Below are 19,785 nucleotides of genomic sequence, written 5' to 3'. Positions count from 1 at the left end.
GGGACCTTTGGGTCCGCAGGCCGACGCTCTATCCACTGAGCCAAACCGGTTTTGGCTAAAAATATATATATTTTTTTATTTCCCACTTATATAACAGGTAGCAGGGGTTTTGTTCAATTTATTTATTTATTCTCTCTTTTCCTTATGTGAAAATTTTGATTACTTCTTTGCTTTATCCTGCAGAAGACATATAATAGTCTTGAAATCACAAGACTACTAAATTTAAAAATAATAATAATATAAAAATAGATTTACTAATAATAATACTATTAAAATGACTTTAAGATTTCTTATTATTCTTTTTTTTAATCAAAATACCCTTTTATGGATGTAGAGTAAAAATGCCATGTTTTAGAGTCATTTGAAATAGCTCTTGAATATGTGGATATGCCATCAGCTTGGAATACAGCTATGTTCATTTATGTTTATTTTTTCAATTAAGGGATTATATTACAATTGAATTAGCCAACAAAAAGGCTCATACTAGAGTCAAAACTTACTTTCCTACTTTGTGGTTTTCTCTCAGTTTGTCCAGTTTTTTCAAACAGAAGAGTTCAGTGGGCCTAGGACATAGTAGGTGCTCAATAAGTGAGTGTTGATTATTAAATGGATGAGTGAGTAAACAAATAGACTCACCATCATGACTTCTCTTCAGCGATGGCTTTCCCAACAATCCAAACAACCAGATTGCAATTCAACATGAAATGAGAATGTTTCCTAAATCCAAAAATTCCTGCATTTCAAACTGGCTTTTACATAACTGATGAAAATTATTTCTTCATCTGTTTACTAAATTATTGTTTACTACTTACTAATTTCATAAAGAAACACTCAATGACCCGGACTGGCAAGTTTTAAAGAAAGAATGAAAAGGTTCTCTTGGCCGGGCTGATGTGGCTCAGTGGTTGAGCGTCAACCTATGAACCAGGAGGTCAGGATTGATCCCCCCACAGGGCACATGCGGGGTTGCTAGGGCGTGCAGGAGGCAGCCGATCAATGATTCTCTCATCATTGATGTTTCTATGTCTCTTTCCCTCTCCCATTCTCTCTGAAATCAATAAAAAATATATATGTATATTTTAAAAATGTAACTCTACACTTAAGATCTGTATAGTACACCGTTAATGATTACTTGGAAAAGAAAGCGGCAGGGGCTGGGTTAAAAACGGAATATAAGCTAACACAACAGCAATGCTATTGGATCCGATATATGGTTGTCCTGGGAGAGAAAATCCGCGGCACCTGGTTCTCCTGAGTGAGAACTCCGGTCAGCCCAAGAGACTGCTTTCTTCCCAAATAACACTTTTCTCGCCTCGGACCCACCTCACTCTTCCGACCAGGAGTGTTTCTGTCAGCAACGCACAGACATCCAGACCTGCGGAGCCGGGTGGAAACCGAGAGCCGCACATCCTCACCTCGGAGCCGCTGGGCGCGAGAAGCTCAATCCAGTGACCCGCACTCTGCGCAGCCCGCTTCCCCCGCGCCCTGCGCCTCCCCAAGCCCCGCCTCCCCAAGCCCCGCCTCCCGCACGCTCCGCCTCCACAAGCCCCGCCTCCACAAGCCCTGCCTCCCCCAAGCCCCGCCTCCCGCACGCTCCGCCTCCACAAGCCCCGCCTCCCAAGACCCCCTTCCGCCGAGCCCCGCCTCCCAAAGCCCCGCCCACCCCCGCCCTCCGCTGAGCCCCGCCTCCCCGTGACCCTGGCGCCCACCTCGGCGCCTGTGTGTCCCACCCACTCGGGTCCGCGAAGTCAGGACGCGATGGCCGCCCCGGCCCTGGCCCCGATCACGCGGCAGGTCAGCGGCCGCACCGCCACAGTCCCGGTTCCGAGCTGCCCCGCCGCTGCTGCCCTGGTCCCGAGCGGCTCCGCGCGCGGGCAACCACTGGCCGACGCCGTGGCCGAGCTTCCCGTGCTGGACTCGAGCGGAAGGCGGGTGCCGTTCGGCGAGCTGTTCCGGGAGCGCCGGGCCGTCGTGGTCTTCGTGCGGGTGAGCGCGGGCGGCGGGGCGACCGGGGCAGGGACCTCGCCCGCAGCTGGGAGACACTTCGGGGCCCTGGAGGGTCGGGTGGAAGGCGGATTCCGCCCGGCCCTTCCCGTGGCCGCCCACTAGGGGCGCCCGGAACGCGCAAGCCGAGGCCCTTTTCTCCGCAGCGAGGAGGGTGCAGCCCAGCTTTAAAGCGCATTGGGCACTGCAATACCCTTTTCCACCCAACTGGGGTGCTGGGTTAGCGTCCTGCGAAACGAAGCACTTGGTCTTTGCTGAACCCGGAGGGTGTCCGTCGCTAACTTGTTCTTTTTGCCGGTTGGGGTTTCAGCATTTCCTGTGTTACACCTGCAAGGAGTACGTGGAAGATCTAGCCAAAATCCCCAAGAGTTTCTTACAAGTAAGTTTCCTGAGCGTGAACAGCAGCGTGCCTGCCTCAGGGGACCCTGTGCAAGTCACCCACTTCTATAAGCAGTGCAGTGGGGGTCGGTGAGGAGCTGCCTTAGACCCAGGTTATCACCTTCCCGCACCTCTCCAGCTCCTCCTAAAAGGGAGGGGCGCATTAGAGACCCATTCCTGTTTTCATATATTGGTTACTGCAGCTTATAAACATACTAACCGCAGTAATACTTTTGATGTTACCTAGTAACCTGCCTATTCACAAATGTTGAATGACAATGACCAAAAACACAAATGCTGGCAATTATGGGTATTTCTTTCCTTAATTTTGTAATAAAAACACTACAGATAGTTGCTTATTATAGGAAAATACTAATATATCTTAAAGGTGAAAAATTGTATTTGTAATGGCGTACACATTCCACATACCTGTGACAACCAAACACATGTGTTTTTCGTCAGGCACATACATGGAGATTTGTCCCCAGGTGAGCTTTCGAGTGAAGCCATTGGGCAGCCTTTGTAAAACTCAGATCTGTGTTCCCCAGACCTTACCATTGGGATGTGAAAAAATAAAACTGATGGAATAATACTACTTTAATCATTTTTATTCTTTGCTAAAATATTTTTATTGATTTGTTTTAGAGAGAGGGGAAGGGAGAGGGAGAGAGAGAAACCTCATGTGAGAGTGAAACATCAATAGGCTGCCTCCTGCATGCCCCCTAGCGGGGACTGAGCCCACAGCCTTTTGGTGCTTAGGACACCACCCAGATAACTGTGCAGGACTATTCTTTTTTAAAGTACACTTTTGGGGGGAGTGTAGAGAATTATTGACTATATTAAAGTTCTTACTTAGCAAAAGATCATCAGAATGAAACATTTTACCATACATTTCTTTGCTTTGACTCACACACTTTTCCCATTTATTCCATTCTTCCAGAAGCCTATAGATGGCTTTGGAATGGAATGGATAAGGGGAAGTTGTAGGAAACATAATTTCTAATAGTATTTACATGTGTGTTTTTTTCTCCTAAAGGAGGCAGATGTCACCCTTATAGTGATTGGACAGTCATCCTACCATCATATTGAGGTAAATGTATAACAAGTTGAAAAATTAACAGATTAAAACTAACAGACAAAGCAAGAATATGATTTGAACCACTAAGTGTAGGTTATATTTATTGAAATTAAGTTAGACTATAATTATTTTTCTCTCATTTTTTTCTTATAAAGATCCCACATATTCTCTTTTCGTAGCCTTTCTGCAAACTGACTGGGTATTGTCATGAAATCTACGTTGATCCTGAGAGAGAAATTTACAAAAGATTGGGAATGAAAAGAGGTGAAGAAGTTACATCCTCAGGTAACTTACACATGACATGTCTCAAATAGAAAACACTGATGTATTTTTACATTTGAATCTATATGCTTAGGGGAATAAATGGTAAGTTAATAATTCAGACTGTTTTTTATGATTCCTGTAAGCAGTCCAGATGCACCAGACCCTAAAAGATTCCTTTCTGGGGGTGTAATGACATGGAAAGCTACGAAGTACTAAACATAAAGAGCTGTAGTGTGGGTATGGGTGTGTGTGTGTGTGATGAAAAAGATTTTAAAAGATATTGCAGCCGAAACCGGTTTGGCTCAGTGGATAGAGCGTCAGCCTGCGGACTGGAGGGTCCCAGGTTCGATTCCGGTTAAGGGCATGTACCTTGGTTACGGGCACATCCCCAGTAGGGGGTGTGCAAGAGGCAGCTGATTGATGTTTCTCTCTCATCGACATTTCTAGCTCTCTATTCCCTCTCCCTTCCTCTCTGTAAAAAATCAATAAAATATATATTTTTTAAAAAAAGATATTGCAGTGCTAACCCCAACTAATGGAAGTGATAAAAATGTATTTTATGTGTTTTTAAAATGAGTACATTTTACTTTTATGATTAAAAGAAAATTATTGCTTAAGCTAATATACTTTTACTAGGGGCCCAGTGCACGAATTCATGCACCTTGAAAGGAACTGTGGGCCGCGAGGCTGTGGTGGGCACAGGGGTGAGTCTCAGCCCATCCTCTGCGCCCCCAGCTCCTCCCGCTGTGGCCCCCATCCCCTGTCTGCCGGCAGCCCCGCTCCTGCCACCACCGCTCCCACGGGCTGACAGTGCTGGCTCTGCTCACACCCGCCAATGGCGCAGAGCAATTGGGGTTGGTGCCAGCAGCGGGTGCAAGCTGAGCTGGCGCCTTCAGCAGGAGTGAGTGGTGGATGCCCCGATCACCCCTCAGGAGCAGGGGGAGGTGGAGAAGCCCTTCAGAGGCAATTGGGGCCAGCAGCTGCCACACACACCTGCTGATGGTGCCGAGCAATTGAGGCCGGCGCTGTGTGCTGGCAGTGGGTGCCAGCAGTGGGTGCCAGCAGCGGGTGCCAGCAGCGGGTGCGAGCGGGGTCGGTGCTGACAGCAGATGTGAGCACCTGGTGGGACCACGGCACGTGGGAGCAAAGAATTTTCAGTAACCACCAGAGGCTCACCCTGATGACAGCGACCGGTGCCCCACCTTGGTCTGGTGTCCCCGCTCACCTGCTCCACCATCCCACCACGCCAATGCCCACCATGTTTCGCGCATGCCCCCTGGTGGTCAGTGCATATCATAGCGAATGGTTGTTTGGTGGTTCAGTTGTTCCGCCATTCGGTCTATTTGCATGTTAGGGTTTTATATATATAGATACCTTATCTTCATGACTTTGAATGGTTTATGTCCTTTCATTGATGAAATCTTGGTTTCATTTGAAGCCCAACTCAAAGGGGCTCTTAATAGCTCTTCGATCAGGAGTAAATGCTCCCCTCGCTGTATTTTAACAGCACCTTGTACTTCCTTGTATACTTAGTTATTGCGCGTAAAGTGGCTGGGAGTGTAGTTAGTTGAAGAGTTTGATGTTTTATTCACCATTACGTGGTCCACATTCCCTGCCCTTAGCACAATTCTTTATAATTAATAGAGCTTAGTCAGCTCCAGGTAAGCTGCTAATCTGCGGTTTAGGTGGGAAGAACTTGGCTCTGAGATGCCAGTAAGAGAACTCGAACTCAGATCATTCATCTCCACAAACATTATTGAGCTCTCACTAGTGACAACCACTGTGCTGAGCGCTCCGGGAGGTAGTGATAGATGACAGACACAGCCCTGCCCTCCCAGCACATCCTCTACTCTGAGAGCCAGAAGCAAACAGCTCATTCCGATCCAGGGTGAAGGGTTTGTAAGAGAGGAAAGCATGTGCTGGGGATACCTGAGCCAGAAAAGCAAGGGGAGAGTGTATCTGAGAAGGCTTCTCAGAGGAGGTAGCGTCTAAGCTCACTTTTTAAATAGGTTTTTATTGATTTTTTTTTTTTTTGAGAGAGAGAAAGAGAGAGGGAGTGAGATATAGAAACATTGATTGGCTGCCTCCTGCACGCCCCCTACAGGGATCAAGCCCCCAACCCAGGTATAGCTTTCATGACAGTACCCAGTCAGTTTGCAGGAATGGACCCAGTGACCTCTTGGTGCATGGGAGGAAGCTCAATCCCCTGAGCCACACCGGCCAGGCTAAGCTCACTCTTGGGGAAGTCCAGGTCCCTGCATCTGGCCAGAGTCTATAAAGCAGTTTGGGAATTGGGGTGAGCCAAGGGACAGGTTGTGGCCAATTCATGCCGAGTATGGGGTGACATGCCAAGGAGTTTGGGTCTGTTCTGGAGGCAGTGTGCGGGTGGGGCTCGTACAAGTACTTAAAGTGGACAAGTTATGACACAGTCACAATCCAGGGTGGAGGAGGAATTGGAACCCATCACCAGAGGCAGTGAAATTAGTGAGGAGGTTGTAATGAAGGGCGGGAAAGAAATGACAGGCCTCAAGTCCTAGGGGTGGCTGGCAGGAGGGGACGGATTGGGGAGCTATTTATTTATTTATTTATTTATTTTTAATATTTTTTTTATTGAGGTATTATATGTGTACATATCTTACCATTACCACCCCCACCCCACCCCCACACATGCCCTCCCCCCCCCCCCAGAGTTTTGCGTCCATTGTTTATGCTTATATGCATGCATACAAGTCCTTCGTTTGATTTCATAACTCCCCCACCTCTCCCTAGCTTTCCCCCTGTAATTTGAAAGTCTGTTTGATGCTTTACTGTCTCTGTATCTATCTTTTTGTTCATCACTTTATAATGATCTTTACTATCCCTAAATGAGTGGGATCATTTGGTATTTTTCTTTCATTGACTGGCTTATTTCACTTAGCATAATGTTCTCCAATTCCATCCAGGTTGCTGCAAATGATGAGAATTCCTTCTTTTTTATGGCAGCATAGTATTCCATTGTGTAGATGTACCACAGTTTTCCGATCCAGTCATCTGCTGATGGGCACCTAGGCTGTTTCCAAATCTTAGCTATTGTAAATTGTGCTGCTATGAACATAGTGGTGCATATATCCTTTCTGATTGGTGTTTCTAGTTTCTTCGGATATATTCCCAGGAGTGGGATTACTGGGTCAAATGGGAGTTCCATTTTCAGTTTTTTGAGGAAACTCCATACTGTTCTCCACAGTGGCTGCACCAGTCTGCATTCCCACCAGCAGTGCACGAGGGTTCCTTTTTCTCCGCATCCTCGCCAACACTTGTCGTTTGTTGATTTGTTGATGATAGCCATTCTGACAGGTGTGAGATGGTACCTCGTTGTTGTTTTGATTTGCATCTCTCGGATAATAAGTGACTTTGAACATGTTTTCATGTGTCTCTTGGCCTTCCTTCTGTCTTCTTTTGAAAATATTCTGTTTAGGTCTGTTGCCCATTTTTTTATTGGATCATTTATCTTCCTCTTATTAAGTTGCATAAGCTGCCTGTAGATGTTGGAGATTAAACCTTTATCAGTGATAGCATTTGCAAATATGTTTTCCCATGCAGTGGGCTTTCTTGTTGTTTTGTTGATGGTTTCTTTTGCTGTAAAAAAGCTTTTTATTTTGATGTAGTCCCATTTGTTAATTTTCTCTTTAGCTTCCATTGCCCTAGGGGCAGTGTCAGTGAAGAAGTTCTTTTGGCATATGTCTGAGATTTTGTTGCCTGTGGATTCCTCTAGTATTTTTATGGTTTCCCGTCTTATGTTTAAGTCCTGTATCCATCTTGAGTTTATTTTTGTGTATGGTGTAAGTTGGTGATCTAGTTTCATTTTTTTGCATGTATCTGTCCAGTTTTCCCAACACCATTTATTGAAGAGACTGTCTTGACTCCATTGTATGTTCATGCCTCCTTTGTCAAATATTAATTGAGCATAGTGGTTTGGGTCGATATCTGGGGACTCTATTCTGTTCCATTGATCAATATGTCTGTTCTTGTGCCAGTACCAGGCTGTTTTGAGAACAGTGGCTTTGTAATACAGCTTGAAATCTGGTATTGAGATCCCACCTACTTTATTCTTCTTTCTCAGGATTGCTGTGGCTATTTGGGGTCTTTTTTTATTCCAGATGAATTTTTGGAGAGTTCTTTCTAGGTCTGTGAAATATGCTGTTGGTATTTTGATGGGAAGTGCATTGAATCTGTAGATTGCTTTGGGTAGTATGGACATTTTAATGATGTTGATTCTACCAATCCATGAACATGGTATGTTCTTCCATCTGTTTACGTCTTCCTCTATCTCTTTTTTCAGTGTCCTGTAGTTTTCTGCGTATAGGTCTTTTACCTCCTTAGTTAAGTTTATTCCTAGGTATCTTAATTTTTTTTGGTGCGATGGTAAATGGGATTGCTTTTTTAGTCTCTCTTTCTGTAAGTTCATTATTGGTGTATAGAAAAGCCATAGATTTCTTGGCATTAATTTTGTATCCCGCTATATTGCCGAATTCATTTATTAAGCCTATTAGTTTTTTGATGGAATCTTTTGGGTTTTTTATGTACAATATCATGTCATCTGCAAATAAGGACAGCTTCACTTCTTCTTTTCCAATTTGGATGCCTTTTATTTCTTCTTCTTGCCTAATTGCGATAGCTAATACTTCCAGTACTATTGGGGAGCTATTTATGAGCGAGTTAACATGACCCATTTCTAATGTTTTTAAAGAAAGCAACTTAAACTTTACTAAAGCTGTTGGTGAGCTGGCATAAACACTGAGTTCGCGCTTTTTCTCTCTTTAGTGTAGGAAATTTCAGCGGTGCCAGTGTGGACTTACTCTTTGATAGGCTGATTTCCGGTTCTGCAACGGAGTCTCAGTGTGTGAACGGTCTCTGTCTCACTTAGCACTTTAGATGTAAACTGTGAGTTTCACTTCAGTAGCACCTCACCATGCATTGCCGCACCAAAGATAAGGATTTGAATTCTAGACAAAATATATCCTTGTGATTATAAGAGAGGGGATAGTCACATATTTTAAGCCTCTTTGACCTGTGTTAAAGTACTGTATTCCCAAACAGAAAATATTAGGTTCTTATAAAATAATTTTTAAAAGTTCCTTCCTGAAACAGTATAAATCTCAGTCTCAAAATAGTCCTCCTTGAGATCAACACACTAAATAATACTATACAGCTATAAATTTATTTTATTGTTATTATTTTAATCCTCACCTGAGAAGTGAGGACATTTTTTCCCCATTGATTTTAGAGAGAGTGGAAGGGAGAGGGAGAGTGAGAGAAACATTGATGTGACAGAGACACATCCATTGGTTGCCTCCCAAGGAGTGTGCTTCTCAGCAGAGACTGTTAAATTCTAGGCTGTGAAATCTCCTTCAGTTGAAGTTCTAACATTTCAGAATTATCAAATGACCTCTTCTTGGACAGGAGGAGATAGTTTGGATTTCTGAATATTTATTGTAGGTGAAGAATCCTATAAAACAGTAAAATTTAGTATTTTCCCCATGTCTCCAAGTGAATGCACCTGTGTTTGTTTCTTGGTAAGATGACTGCATTCTAATATAAACATGAAAGAAATAGAGGAGTTCACGAGATGGAGGAAAATAACAAGTTTCTGGGAATATTAAGAAATCAGGCAATTCGCCCAGGCTGGGTAGCTCAGCTGGTGAGAGCATCGTCCCCATATGCCAAAGTTGCAGGTTCGACCTCTGGTCAGGGCACATACAAGAATCAACCAATGAATGCATGAGTAAGTGGAATAATCTCTCTCTCTCTCTCTCTCTCTCCCTCTCTCTCCCTCCCTCTCTCCCTCCCTTCTTTCCCTTCCTCCCTCCCTTCCTCTCTAAAGTCAACAAATAAAAATTTTTTTAAAAGATATCCTCAACCAGGGACACTTTTGCCCCCAGGGACATTTGACATTCTGGAGAAATTTTTAGTCATCACAACTTGGTGGGTAGTAGGTGCCATGTCATCTAGTGGGTGTAGAGGGCAAGGGTGCTACTAAGCACCCTATATTGCACAGGACAAGGAATGATCTCGTCTGAAGCATCAGTAGTGGAAGGCTGAGAAACGGTTCTTTGAAGGAAAAATAGACAAGTCGAAAGTTAAGATGACACACAAGAAAGAGGAGGAGTAACGTTACCTTTTTAATATCTAATCGAATATAAAATGATAGCATCTAAAGACACTTTCTAATATTTCAGGACCGAGCCCCCATATAAAGTCAAACATACTCTCAGGAAGCATTTGGAGCCTGTGGCGGGCGGTGACCGGCCCGCTTTTTGATTTTCAAGGAGATCCAGTTCAGCAAGGTGGGACCCTCGTTTTAGGTCCAGGTAAGCATCAAAGCCCAGGCCCTGAGGACACTTCATGTGCTTTGGAAGTCCAGGGGCTACCTGCTTTCTTTGTAAAATAGCGACCACGTGAAAATGGGCAGCTTGACATTGTGGCAGTCAGGATGCTGTGCTTTCTCAGGGGGCCCCTTGTGTTTTCAAAGGCTTGTGTGTATTTTGATGTCTGTCCATTGGATGTAATGTGCCCATCATTCCAGGCCCGAGGGTTTTCAGGTATTTGCGACAGGAAGTCAGCGGTGGTTTGGTGGACTGTATGTGGCTATAACACTTGAAAAAAATTCAATGGATGCTCTGGCCAGGTGGCTCCGTTGATTGGAGCGTCATCCTGTACACCAAAGGGTTGCGGGTTAGATATCTGGTCAGGCCACATACCTAGTTGCGGGTTCTATCCCTGGTCGGTGCGTGTATGGGAGGCAACTGATGGATGTTTCCCTTTCACATTGATATTTCTCTCTCTCAAATCAATAAAAAAATATCCTTGGTCTCACCGATGTGGCTCAGTGGTTGAGCGTGGAACCATGAACCTGGGGGTCGTGGTTCAATTCCAGGTCAGGTCACACGCCCAGGTTTTGAGCTCTATCCCCAGTGGGGGTGTGCACGAGGCAGCCAATTGATAATTCTCTCTCATCATTACTGTTCCTCTCTCTCTCCCTCTCCCTTCCTCTCTCTGAAAGTCAATAAAAGCATTTAAAAAAAAAAATAAAAACATATCCTTGAGTGAGGATTGAAACAAATAAACAAAAAGAAGTTCAATGGAAGTGAACATTCCAAATAGGAGAAAGTCATCAAGCACTTTTTTGGGGTCAATAGATGAATCAATCTAGGTAGTTCTCTCTAACAAAACAAGGAGATTTGCGCAGTTCAGAAAGCACGTCGGCCCCAGGGACAGCTCATTCAATAACAATCATAAAAGCCACATGCTTTCCATGGCTTTATTGACCAGTTCGGAGCACCTAAACTCCTTTGGCCCCACTCTGCTCAGTGGTTGAGTGCTGAATCTCTGCCACCTCCCAGGACTGCAGTCAGGGACAAACACTCACTGACAGTGCCAAAAAGCAGCTGTAAACTGTTTTTGGGTTCTTCTTCCTCTTTAAAATGGTCCACGTTAGTGTGTAGCTTCTAAGAGTTATATAATTTACATTTACTTTAATCCATTCCCGATAGCTAGAAGGAACTTAGAGAGGATTTTGACCAAACATTATGACTTTGGGGCCTGTTGCGTGTGGAACACTACAACAAGCTAAACTCTGTTACTTAAGCTCCCTTTCCCTCTCGAGTGTACACCAGTTAGACCCGCGAGAAGCAGCCATGTTTTATGAAGGAGTCCTGTAATTCGCCCGGAACAACATTAGCCACCTTTCCGATGGACTGGTTTCCATCCTCAGATTGGACGGTGTTCTTCTGAGCCCCTCACCTCCACGTCTCGGTGCCACCGGACCACACGTCCAGTTGTGTAGGGATGGAGAGCGCAGCGAGAGTGTCATTTGTGTCCAAGTTGGGAACCCACTTACTAGGAGATTTTGATACCACCTCCTGGAGGAAATAGAGCTCCTCTAAGGAAAAAGCCGGGTGTGTGTATTTATATACATCTATATCATGGTTAAGCCAGTAGTTCATTTGCCTTATTTGTATTATTTGATAACTAGCTTTCCCGTTGCAGGAAAATTCCTGCAATGGGATTTCCTGCTGCACTCTACCCCGCCTCCGTTCCTCCCTTGCCGCCCGCCTCGCCTTCTCCTCCGGCCCTCCCGCATTTCCCTTCGCCCCCGGCCCCGCCTCCGCTCTGCCTTTATCACCCGCCTCACCTTCTCCTCCAGCCCGCCCGCATTTCCCTTTGCTCCGCCATTGTCGCCCGCCTCCGCCCCGCCCCGCCCTTGCTGCCCGCCTCACCTTCTCCTCCGGCCCGCCTGCTTTACCCTTCGCCCCCGGCCCCGCCTCCGCGCCCGGCCCCGCCTCCGCCCCGCCCTTGCCGCCCACCTCGCCTTCTCCAGCCCGCCCATGTTTCCCTTCGCCCACGGCCCCGCCTCCGCCCCGCCCTTGTCACCGGCCCCGCCTTCTCCTCCAGACCGCCCGCGTTTCCCTTCGGCCCCGGCCCCGCCTCCGCTCCGCCCTTGCCGCCGGCCCCGCCTTCTCCTCCAGCCCGCCTTCGTTTCCCTTCGCCCACGGCCCTGACTTCGCTCCTCCCTTCTCCTCCCCCCGCCCCCCTGGCTTGCTTGCTTCTTCAAAGCTTTACTCCCCTTTGCAGCTCTTGGCTTCTTTAGACACTGTCTTGATATGCAAATCAGCCGCCATCTTTGTTGGGGCAATTTGCATACTCGTCCTGATTGGTTGGTGGGCGTGGCTTGGCTGGTGGGCGTGGCTTAGGTGTAGCGAAGGTGCGGTCAATTTGCATATTTGTCTATTATTAGATTAGATAAGCCAGTTTATGATATTAAATCTATAGTGATGACTAGAGACAGCAGATAAGTACAATGCAGAAAACATGCCTCTAATAATGTTTCCTTAATCTACTGTTTTAAGTTAAAATTCTCATCTTGAGCCCAAGAATATAAGTAAACAGAACTGGACTATAAATTATGACTTACTTATATTTGAGCAGTAAAAGAATTGTGGACATCTAAGTGTATCCTAACTGATTGTCTTAATGTCCTTATTTTCAGCTCCTTTTGGTCTACAGTTATAATGCATATAGCCTTTTTTTAAAATATTTTTTATTGGGGGTGGGTGGAGATGTACAAAGGAGGGGAACACCTACAATAATGTCAACATTAAAAATTTTTAATAAATAAAAATAACAAAACAATAAAAAGATACTTGCAAAGTGAAAAGAAAAATACCTTTTTTATTTTTAGAGAAAGAGGAATAGAGAGAGAAATATAGATGTGAGAGTGAAATATCAATGGCTACCCTGTACTCCCATTACCGAGCCTGAAACCCTGGTCTGTGCCCTGACTGGGAATAGTATGGGCAATCTTTCAGTGCACAGGGTAACGCCCAACCAACCGAGTTACACCGGCCAATGTGCAGACAGCCTATTAAATCAGTATTTGGGAGTGAATTTTTTAAGCGAGTGATTTATTCCATTATTACATTTAAGAAACAGATGTGATTTTCCAGCTTGCTATCTATGTCAGTTCCATTTTCTGCCTGTTTGACAGGGTATTTTATTTAATTATAACCTAATAGGAGGTCATAATTTAAGAATCGTGCCCCTTGGATCTCAAACATTAAGTATCACTCTTATTTAAACATATCCTTGTCATGCTTTATTACCTTAATTTAAAATTATTATGGCACTACACATTGAATATAATGTACTCTGGGTGATTAATTTTTTCCTGTGGACTAATTAAAAGTTGACAAGCGTTCTTGATTCTAGTAAGCAATAAATCCAATAGGTAATAATGTATGCCAACCTCTGCCTTTACTCTTATTGTCTTCTAGGTCACTACATCCATTTTATACACCGTGACAGGAATAGATTGGATCACAAACCCATCAACTCTGTTTTACAGCTTGTGGGAGTCCAGCAGGTGGACTTCACAGGCAGACCTTCAGTTATCCATGTGTGACAGACAGACTGCCACTTTCAGACGGACCCTCGCGATGTGGCGTGACATGTCGGAGTGTATATCCTTGTGTAGTGTCTACTTTGTCAGCCTTTGAGGAGTTCTGAAAACATAGAGACATGTACCAGTTGAACCGCATGCTGAGAGGCATTGATTGTCAAAAATGTGATGTGTATTTATAATTTTATGGCTTTTAAAGTTTTAAACAAACTTTTATTTATACAAAATACAACTTTTTTGTGTTTTTTCTTTGTTACTCCTCACTTGAGAATATTTTCTCCATTGATTTCCAGAGAGAGTAGTATGGAAGGGGAAAGAAAGAGAGAGAGAAACATCAATTGAGAGAGACACATTGATTGGTTGCCTCCCGCATGCACCCTGACCCTGGGCGGGGATCGAGCCTGCAACCGAAGTATGTGCCCTTGACCGGCATTGAACCTCAACCCTTCAGTCTGTGGGCCAATGCTCTGTTACCGGAGCCAAACTGGCTAGAGCCAAAATAAAATTTTAAAAGCCATAAAATAGTAAATAATATTCTTTATCTTATATTCTTATATATCCATTCAATGAAAGGTTTTTTTTGGGGGGGCATAAAAGCATAAATCCTTATGAAGAACATATAAGGGGAAAGTTAAGCAATTCAACACAGTTTTATCCAGTGGAAAAAGTAAAAAAAGGATATTAAATTCTTACCTGTTATATAACATAATCACATTTTTATATGTATATTTTTGTATGCTTAGAAAAAAAGAAACAGAATCTTTTTAAAATTTATTGTTTTAAGCCTGACCCGAGGATATTTTTCCATTGCTTTTTTAGCTAGAGTGGAAGAAAGGGAGGAGGAGGAGGAGAGAGAGAGAGAGAGAGAGAGAAACATCAATGTGAGATAGACACATCGATTGGTTGCCTCCCGCATGTGCCCAACCAGGCCTGGGGAGCAAACCTGCAACACAGGTATGTGTCCTCGACTGGAAATCAAACCCAAGACCCTCTGGTGCCTGGAATGACGCTCTAACCACTGAGCAACGCCAGCCAGGGCAACACACCAGAATCTTGCTTGTAGGTATCTCTGTATGGCAGGATTTATTTTCTTTTTTACACTGTTCTATATTTCCCAACTATTACATAGTGAGCATTATTCATTTTTGGCCAGGGAAAGGTCTTTAAAAATTACATGAAGGATAGTACATTCCTACGCAACAAGCGCCAGGTCCTCAACGGTGCCATTATATAGGCTGCAAGGCCATATATTTCTATCGTAATTGCTCTACTCGGAGGAAATAAGGCAAACCACACCTTTCCTATAGTCCATTCCAAGCACCTTGCCACCCACACACACTATCCACCTCACTGGGACCTTTTTTGGGGGTGGGGGCAATTCTCTGGTTATCACTGGAGTTGAGCATCTGTCCATAAGCTTTTGGACATTCAGGTCATTTCACTGTGGATCACCCATTCACATCCATTTCAGTTTTCTCCTGGGTCGTTTGACTTTTCCTTACTGATCTGTAAATCTGTGCACATCCTGGACCCTAACTGTGTGTCAGGAACAGGCACTGCAGACATCTCCGCTCAGTCTGCAGCTTGTCTTCTCACTTGGTTGGAATGTGCTTTAGTATTTGCCAGGTTTAATTTTAATATCGTGAATAATTCCCTTTATGATTTATGGGTATTTTTGTTTTATGTGAGAATTCTCTCTCTATACAAAAATATTCTTCTGTGTTCTTTTTAAGATTTTACACTTCTCTTCCACATTTGGTCTTTAATGCATGTGAGATTTACTTTGTGTGTGCTCTGAGATAGGGATTTAATTTTATTTTCTCTATAGTGAGCATTGGTCCAGAATACTTATTGAATAGTTCGTTGTTCCCTGTTATTCATAGTGCCTTGCCATTAAATTCAAGTTCCTACATATGAATGGAGACCTCAGAAATTCATCCCTCAGGATTTTTTGGGGGGAGGGGCGGGGGGAGAAAAATATATTTTAGATATTTAAGGTACATATTTAAAATATGGTGGACATGCTTTTTTTTTTTTTTTTTTTTTTTAAGGGAATTTTAAGAATTGCTTAGCCCTGGCTGGTTTGCTAAGTGGTTAAAGCACCGAGGGTGGCGAGTTTGATTCCTGGTCAAGGGCACATACCTGGGATGCAGGTTCAATCCTTGGCCCCAGTCAGAGTGCATGAGGAAGGCAACCAGTCAATGTGTCTCTCTCACATTGATGTCTCTCTCTCCCTCTCCCTCCCTTCCACTCTCTCTAAAACCAGTGGAAAGAGATCCTCAGGTAAGGATTAACAACAATAAAAAAAAAAAAAAAAAAACAGGAAAAAATTGTTAAACTAAAAATACTTTATAACTTAAACGTATACTGTGATTTGTTTACTTTCTAGACAGCTTCCATTTCTTACCCCCAAATTGCTTTTATTTAGTGGATTGTCATCCTTTATTTTTTCTAGAATCTTAATATGAAGTATCCCAGAAATTCTGATAAAAATTATCTCAAAGTCAAAATACAGGGTGGAGCAAAAGTAGGGGTTTATAGTTACTCATATGGAAAAGAATACAATAATTAACAAATAATAAACTCTGTTTTGTATACTCACCACTGTAAACCTACTTTTGCCCCGTCCTATATTGGTAATTATTAGCAAGTATAATACTGCATTGAATTTACAATTTATTTTACCTAGCATATGAAGTCACACAAAAATATATACTTAAAGTATCCAAATATTTGAATTATTTTCATGTACATATACATGCACAATCATCCTATATAATAAAAGGGTAATATGCAAATTGACTGAAAGGAGGACCTACCAGTCGGGGGGGGAGGGGCTGGCGATCAGGCAGTGCCAGGCCAGCCAAGGCGGGTGCCAGCAGGCAGGCAGAGGGGATAGCGATCGGAGTGGGGGCGGGGAGCAGTGCCATTCCCCGATTGGCCCCCTGGGGTCACCTCCCGCAGAGGGAGGCCAGACTGCAGCCTTGGTCCGCTCCCCTCAGGGAGCAGGCCTTCGCTGTCAGTCAGACATCCCCTGAAGGCCCCCAGACTGCAAGAGGGTGCAGGCCTGGCTGAGGGACCCACCCAAGTGCACAAATTTTTGTGCACTGGGCCTCTAGTGTTCTTAATAAAAATAAAATTGCTCATAAAATTGAAAATTAAGCAATTTTGTGCTATGTTTTATAGTAAGGAAAGACTGGTGGTAACCCAGATCCCTTTGCTGATTTTAGACTTAAAACTGCGGAGTCATAGCTTACACAAAATTTATATACTTACAAATGTACACATTTTTTCTAAAATATATAAATGTTCTTTATGTGACTTTAGGGAGGTATAGTTACATTTACAATACAGTGGTAAACTGCCTACCCAAACAAATGTTTAAACTTACAATAGGTGTTATAAAATATATAAGCACTAGAGGCCCAATGCACGAAATTCATGCACTTGGGGGATGAGGGGCAGGGAGTCCCTCAGCCTGAATTGCGAGAGGGCGCAGGCCAGGCTGAGGGACCCCACCAGTGCATGATCAGGGCCAGGGAGGGACGCAGGAAATTGGTAAGCCAGGGAGGGACTGCAGAAGGGCTCCAGGGTGTGTCTGGCCCATCTCATTTCGCTCACTCATTGGCAGGACCCCAGCAGCAAGCTCACCTACCAGTTGGAGCATCTGCCCCCTGGTGGTTAGTGCACATCATAGTGAGCAGTTGAGTAGCCTTAGCATATCATTAGCATATTACGCTTTGGTTGAATGGCTGACCTGTTGACCGGACACTTAGCATATTAGGCTTTTATTATATAGGATGCTCCACATCCAATAATATACTGGATTCAAAATATCTTAAAACCTTCCTGCAATAAGTACATAGAATACTGGATAAAAGAATAACATCTAGCACTTATATGGTGCTAATTATTTGACAGATACTATATGCTTTACATATATTAGCTTTATAGAATTGTTATTATCATCATCATCATCCTCATTTTACAGAGAAGAAACAACATCATTTTTAAAGCTGAGTTCATAAGAAAGTGAAGAACTCCAGCAGGCTGACACTAGGCTGAGGAGCATGCACTGACGCCATGGGCTGCCCTTAGGATTGTGCCCATCCCAGGAATTAGAGAAGGCTAGTCCTTGGCCAACTCCAAGGCCTTGCAGTGGAGAGTTAAAGGCTATGTCATAAAGTACAACCTGTGACTTATGCCTAAGGGCTACAACAGTGCAAGAATGGGCTACAGCAGTGCAAGAATGGGCTACAACAGTGCAAGAATGGGCTACAGCAGTGCAAGAATGGGCTACAGCAGTGTAAGAATGGGCTACAGCAGTGCAAGAATGGGCTACAGCAGTGCAAGAATGGGCTACAGCAGTGCAAGAATGGGCTACAACAGTGTAAGAATGGGCTACAGCAGTGCAAGAATGGGCTACAGCAGTGCAAGAATGGGCTACTATCACACCCATCCATAGACCAAGGAACCCAGTGAGGACACGTGTTGTAAGCCTTCTGTAATGAACAGTTGGGGCAACAAGAATTACAATAAAATCAAAGTGCATGTTTAATTTTTAAAAATCAAATACTTTTGTTTCTCAAGAAGATTAATGATGAGCTAGTAATTGAATAAAATATTTGTTTTTGTTACCATCTACTTTCTTGCTTTAGTATTTGCCAGGTTTTTAAAATAAGTATGTGAAACTGAAATTTTTCCTCTAAGCACTGCCTTATCTGATAGCCTAAAAGTTCTAAATAAATGTTTTTCATTTAAAACAATTTCTGGATATTGTACAATATTGATTTACTTTTTGATAAAATAGGTTTTTTGAAAAAGATATACATGCCTTATTGATTTAAGATAGAGGGATTTTAATTTTTCTCATATTTGCAATTTTGTTTTATGAACAATAATATCTCTGCTTTGTGGAATTTGTTGACATTTGCCTAAAATACTTTTACATTTTTGTGGAAGCCCCTTCCACGTCCCATGTGGTTTGGGGTTCCTGTTCAGGATTCCGTGTTCTGGAGAAGGCCGCACACAAATGAAGAGAGACTGGAAAAGAGTTAATTTGGGAAATGGGGGGCCAGGTGGGAGTCCACCTCTAGGGGGAGGACTACCACTGCTCTGGCCTTGCCATCCCTTTTATTGAGGCTATGGGAAACACCCATATCCTTTAGGCAGGAAACTCCAATAATAGACAATCAGCAAGAATTTACATATGACTAACAGGTGGAGGTTGCTTTAACTACCAATGTCTCAACTAAACAATGAGTGAATACCTCTGACCATTCAGAGCAATTAAAGTTGACCAGCCTTCCGGATTCCCTTTTCACATTTAACTACTAGTGACAATGTTCGGTTTCCGGCACATTTTATTAATGCTCCTAGGTCCTTTAAAATGAGGAAGAGAAACATCAATTGGTTGCTTCAGTTGCCTCCAGTACCGGCCTCAACCCGGATCAAACCCACAACCTAGGTATGTGCCCTAACCAGGAATCCAACCAGCAACCTTTTGGTGTGCGGGATGCTGCTCCAACCACCGAGCCACAGCCAGGCCACGCCACCAGATTTACATTTCAGGAGCAGTGCCCTAGAGCAGGATTTCTTCCATGGGGTACTGGCCTGTGGACCAGATCACACTATTTTTGTGCCAGACTGTCCTGTGTATTTTAGGATGTTTATCAATATCCCTGTCTTCCATTGATTAGATGACAGTAGCATCCAGTTGTGATAATCAAAAATATCTCTACACAGGTTCCTCATAAAATTAAAAATAAATACCACTTCTGGGTATTTATCTGAAGAAAATGAAAGCACGAATTTGAAAAGCTATGTGGACCTCTATGTTCATCGCAGCATTGTTTATAACAGCCAAGATGGAGAAGCACCTCGGTGTCTATTGAAAGTGTGAACGGAAGGAGCCACATGCTAACCTGACAAGCTCAGGGGAGGCCTGCGTGGCCGTCTTGCAAACTCAGAGACCTGAAATAACCACAAAGGATGGTTTGAAAATTAAATATTTAACTACAAACAGGTTATAGTGGGTAGTCATGTCCTAGGCCGATATCTTCCCTGACAAAGGTCAACTTAGATCTTTACTGAGCCCATTTGCCTTTTTGCCTCTAAGATAACATAT

General features: G+C 43.7%; 1 protein-coding gene across 2 annotated transcripts; it reads left to right on the top strand.

Moving 5' to 3' along the window:
* The first annotated feature begins 1,677 nt into the window (after positions 1-1,677).
* Positions 1,678-14,367, top strand: LOC129151777 (peroxiredoxin-like 2C). 2 transcript variants are annotated; one of them, XM_054727746.1, is made up of 6 exons: positions 1,678-1,986; positions 2,315-2,383; positions 3,419-3,472; positions 3,640-3,745; positions 9,940-10,071; positions 13,534-14,367. In XM_054727746.1, exons 1-6 carry the CDS (start codon positions 1,759-1,761, stop codon positions 13,659-13,661), a joined length of 717 nt encoding a protein of 238 aa, XP_054583721.1. In that variant the 5' UTR covers positions 1,678-1,758; the 3' UTR covers positions 13,662-14,367. The 2 variants fall into 2 exon arrangements, with proteins under 2 accessions (XP_054583721.1, XP_054583722.1); XM_054727747.1 differs by lacking the exon at positions 9,940-10,071.
* The last annotated feature ends 5,418 nt before the right edge of the window (positions 14,368-19,785 follow it).

The sequence above is a fragment of the Eptesicus fuscus genome, chromosome 15 (genome assembly GCF_027574615.1).
Source record: "Eptesicus fuscus isolate TK198812 chromosome 15, DD_ASM_mEF_20220401, whole genome shotgun sequence".
Lineage (NCBI taxonomy): Eukaryota > Metazoa > Chordata > Mammalia > Chiroptera > Vespertilionidae > Eptesicus > Eptesicus fuscus.
Note: the sequence above shows the minus strand (reverse complement) of the source record. Positions and strands in the feature narration are given on the sequence as shown.

Coding starts and splice junctions, on each gene's coding strand:
- LOC129151777 (XM_054727746.1), top strand. CDS start 1,759: ATGGCCGCCCCGGCCCTGGCCCCGATCACGCGGCAGGTCAGCGGCCGC. Junction 3,473..3,639: donor CATCCTACCATCATATTGAG/GTAAATGTATAA, acceptor CTCTTTTCGTAG/CCTTTCTGCAAACTGACTGG. Junction 3,746..9,939: donor TGAAGAAGTTACATCCTCAG/GTAACTTACACA, acceptor CTAATATTTCAG/GACCGAGCCCCCATATAAAG.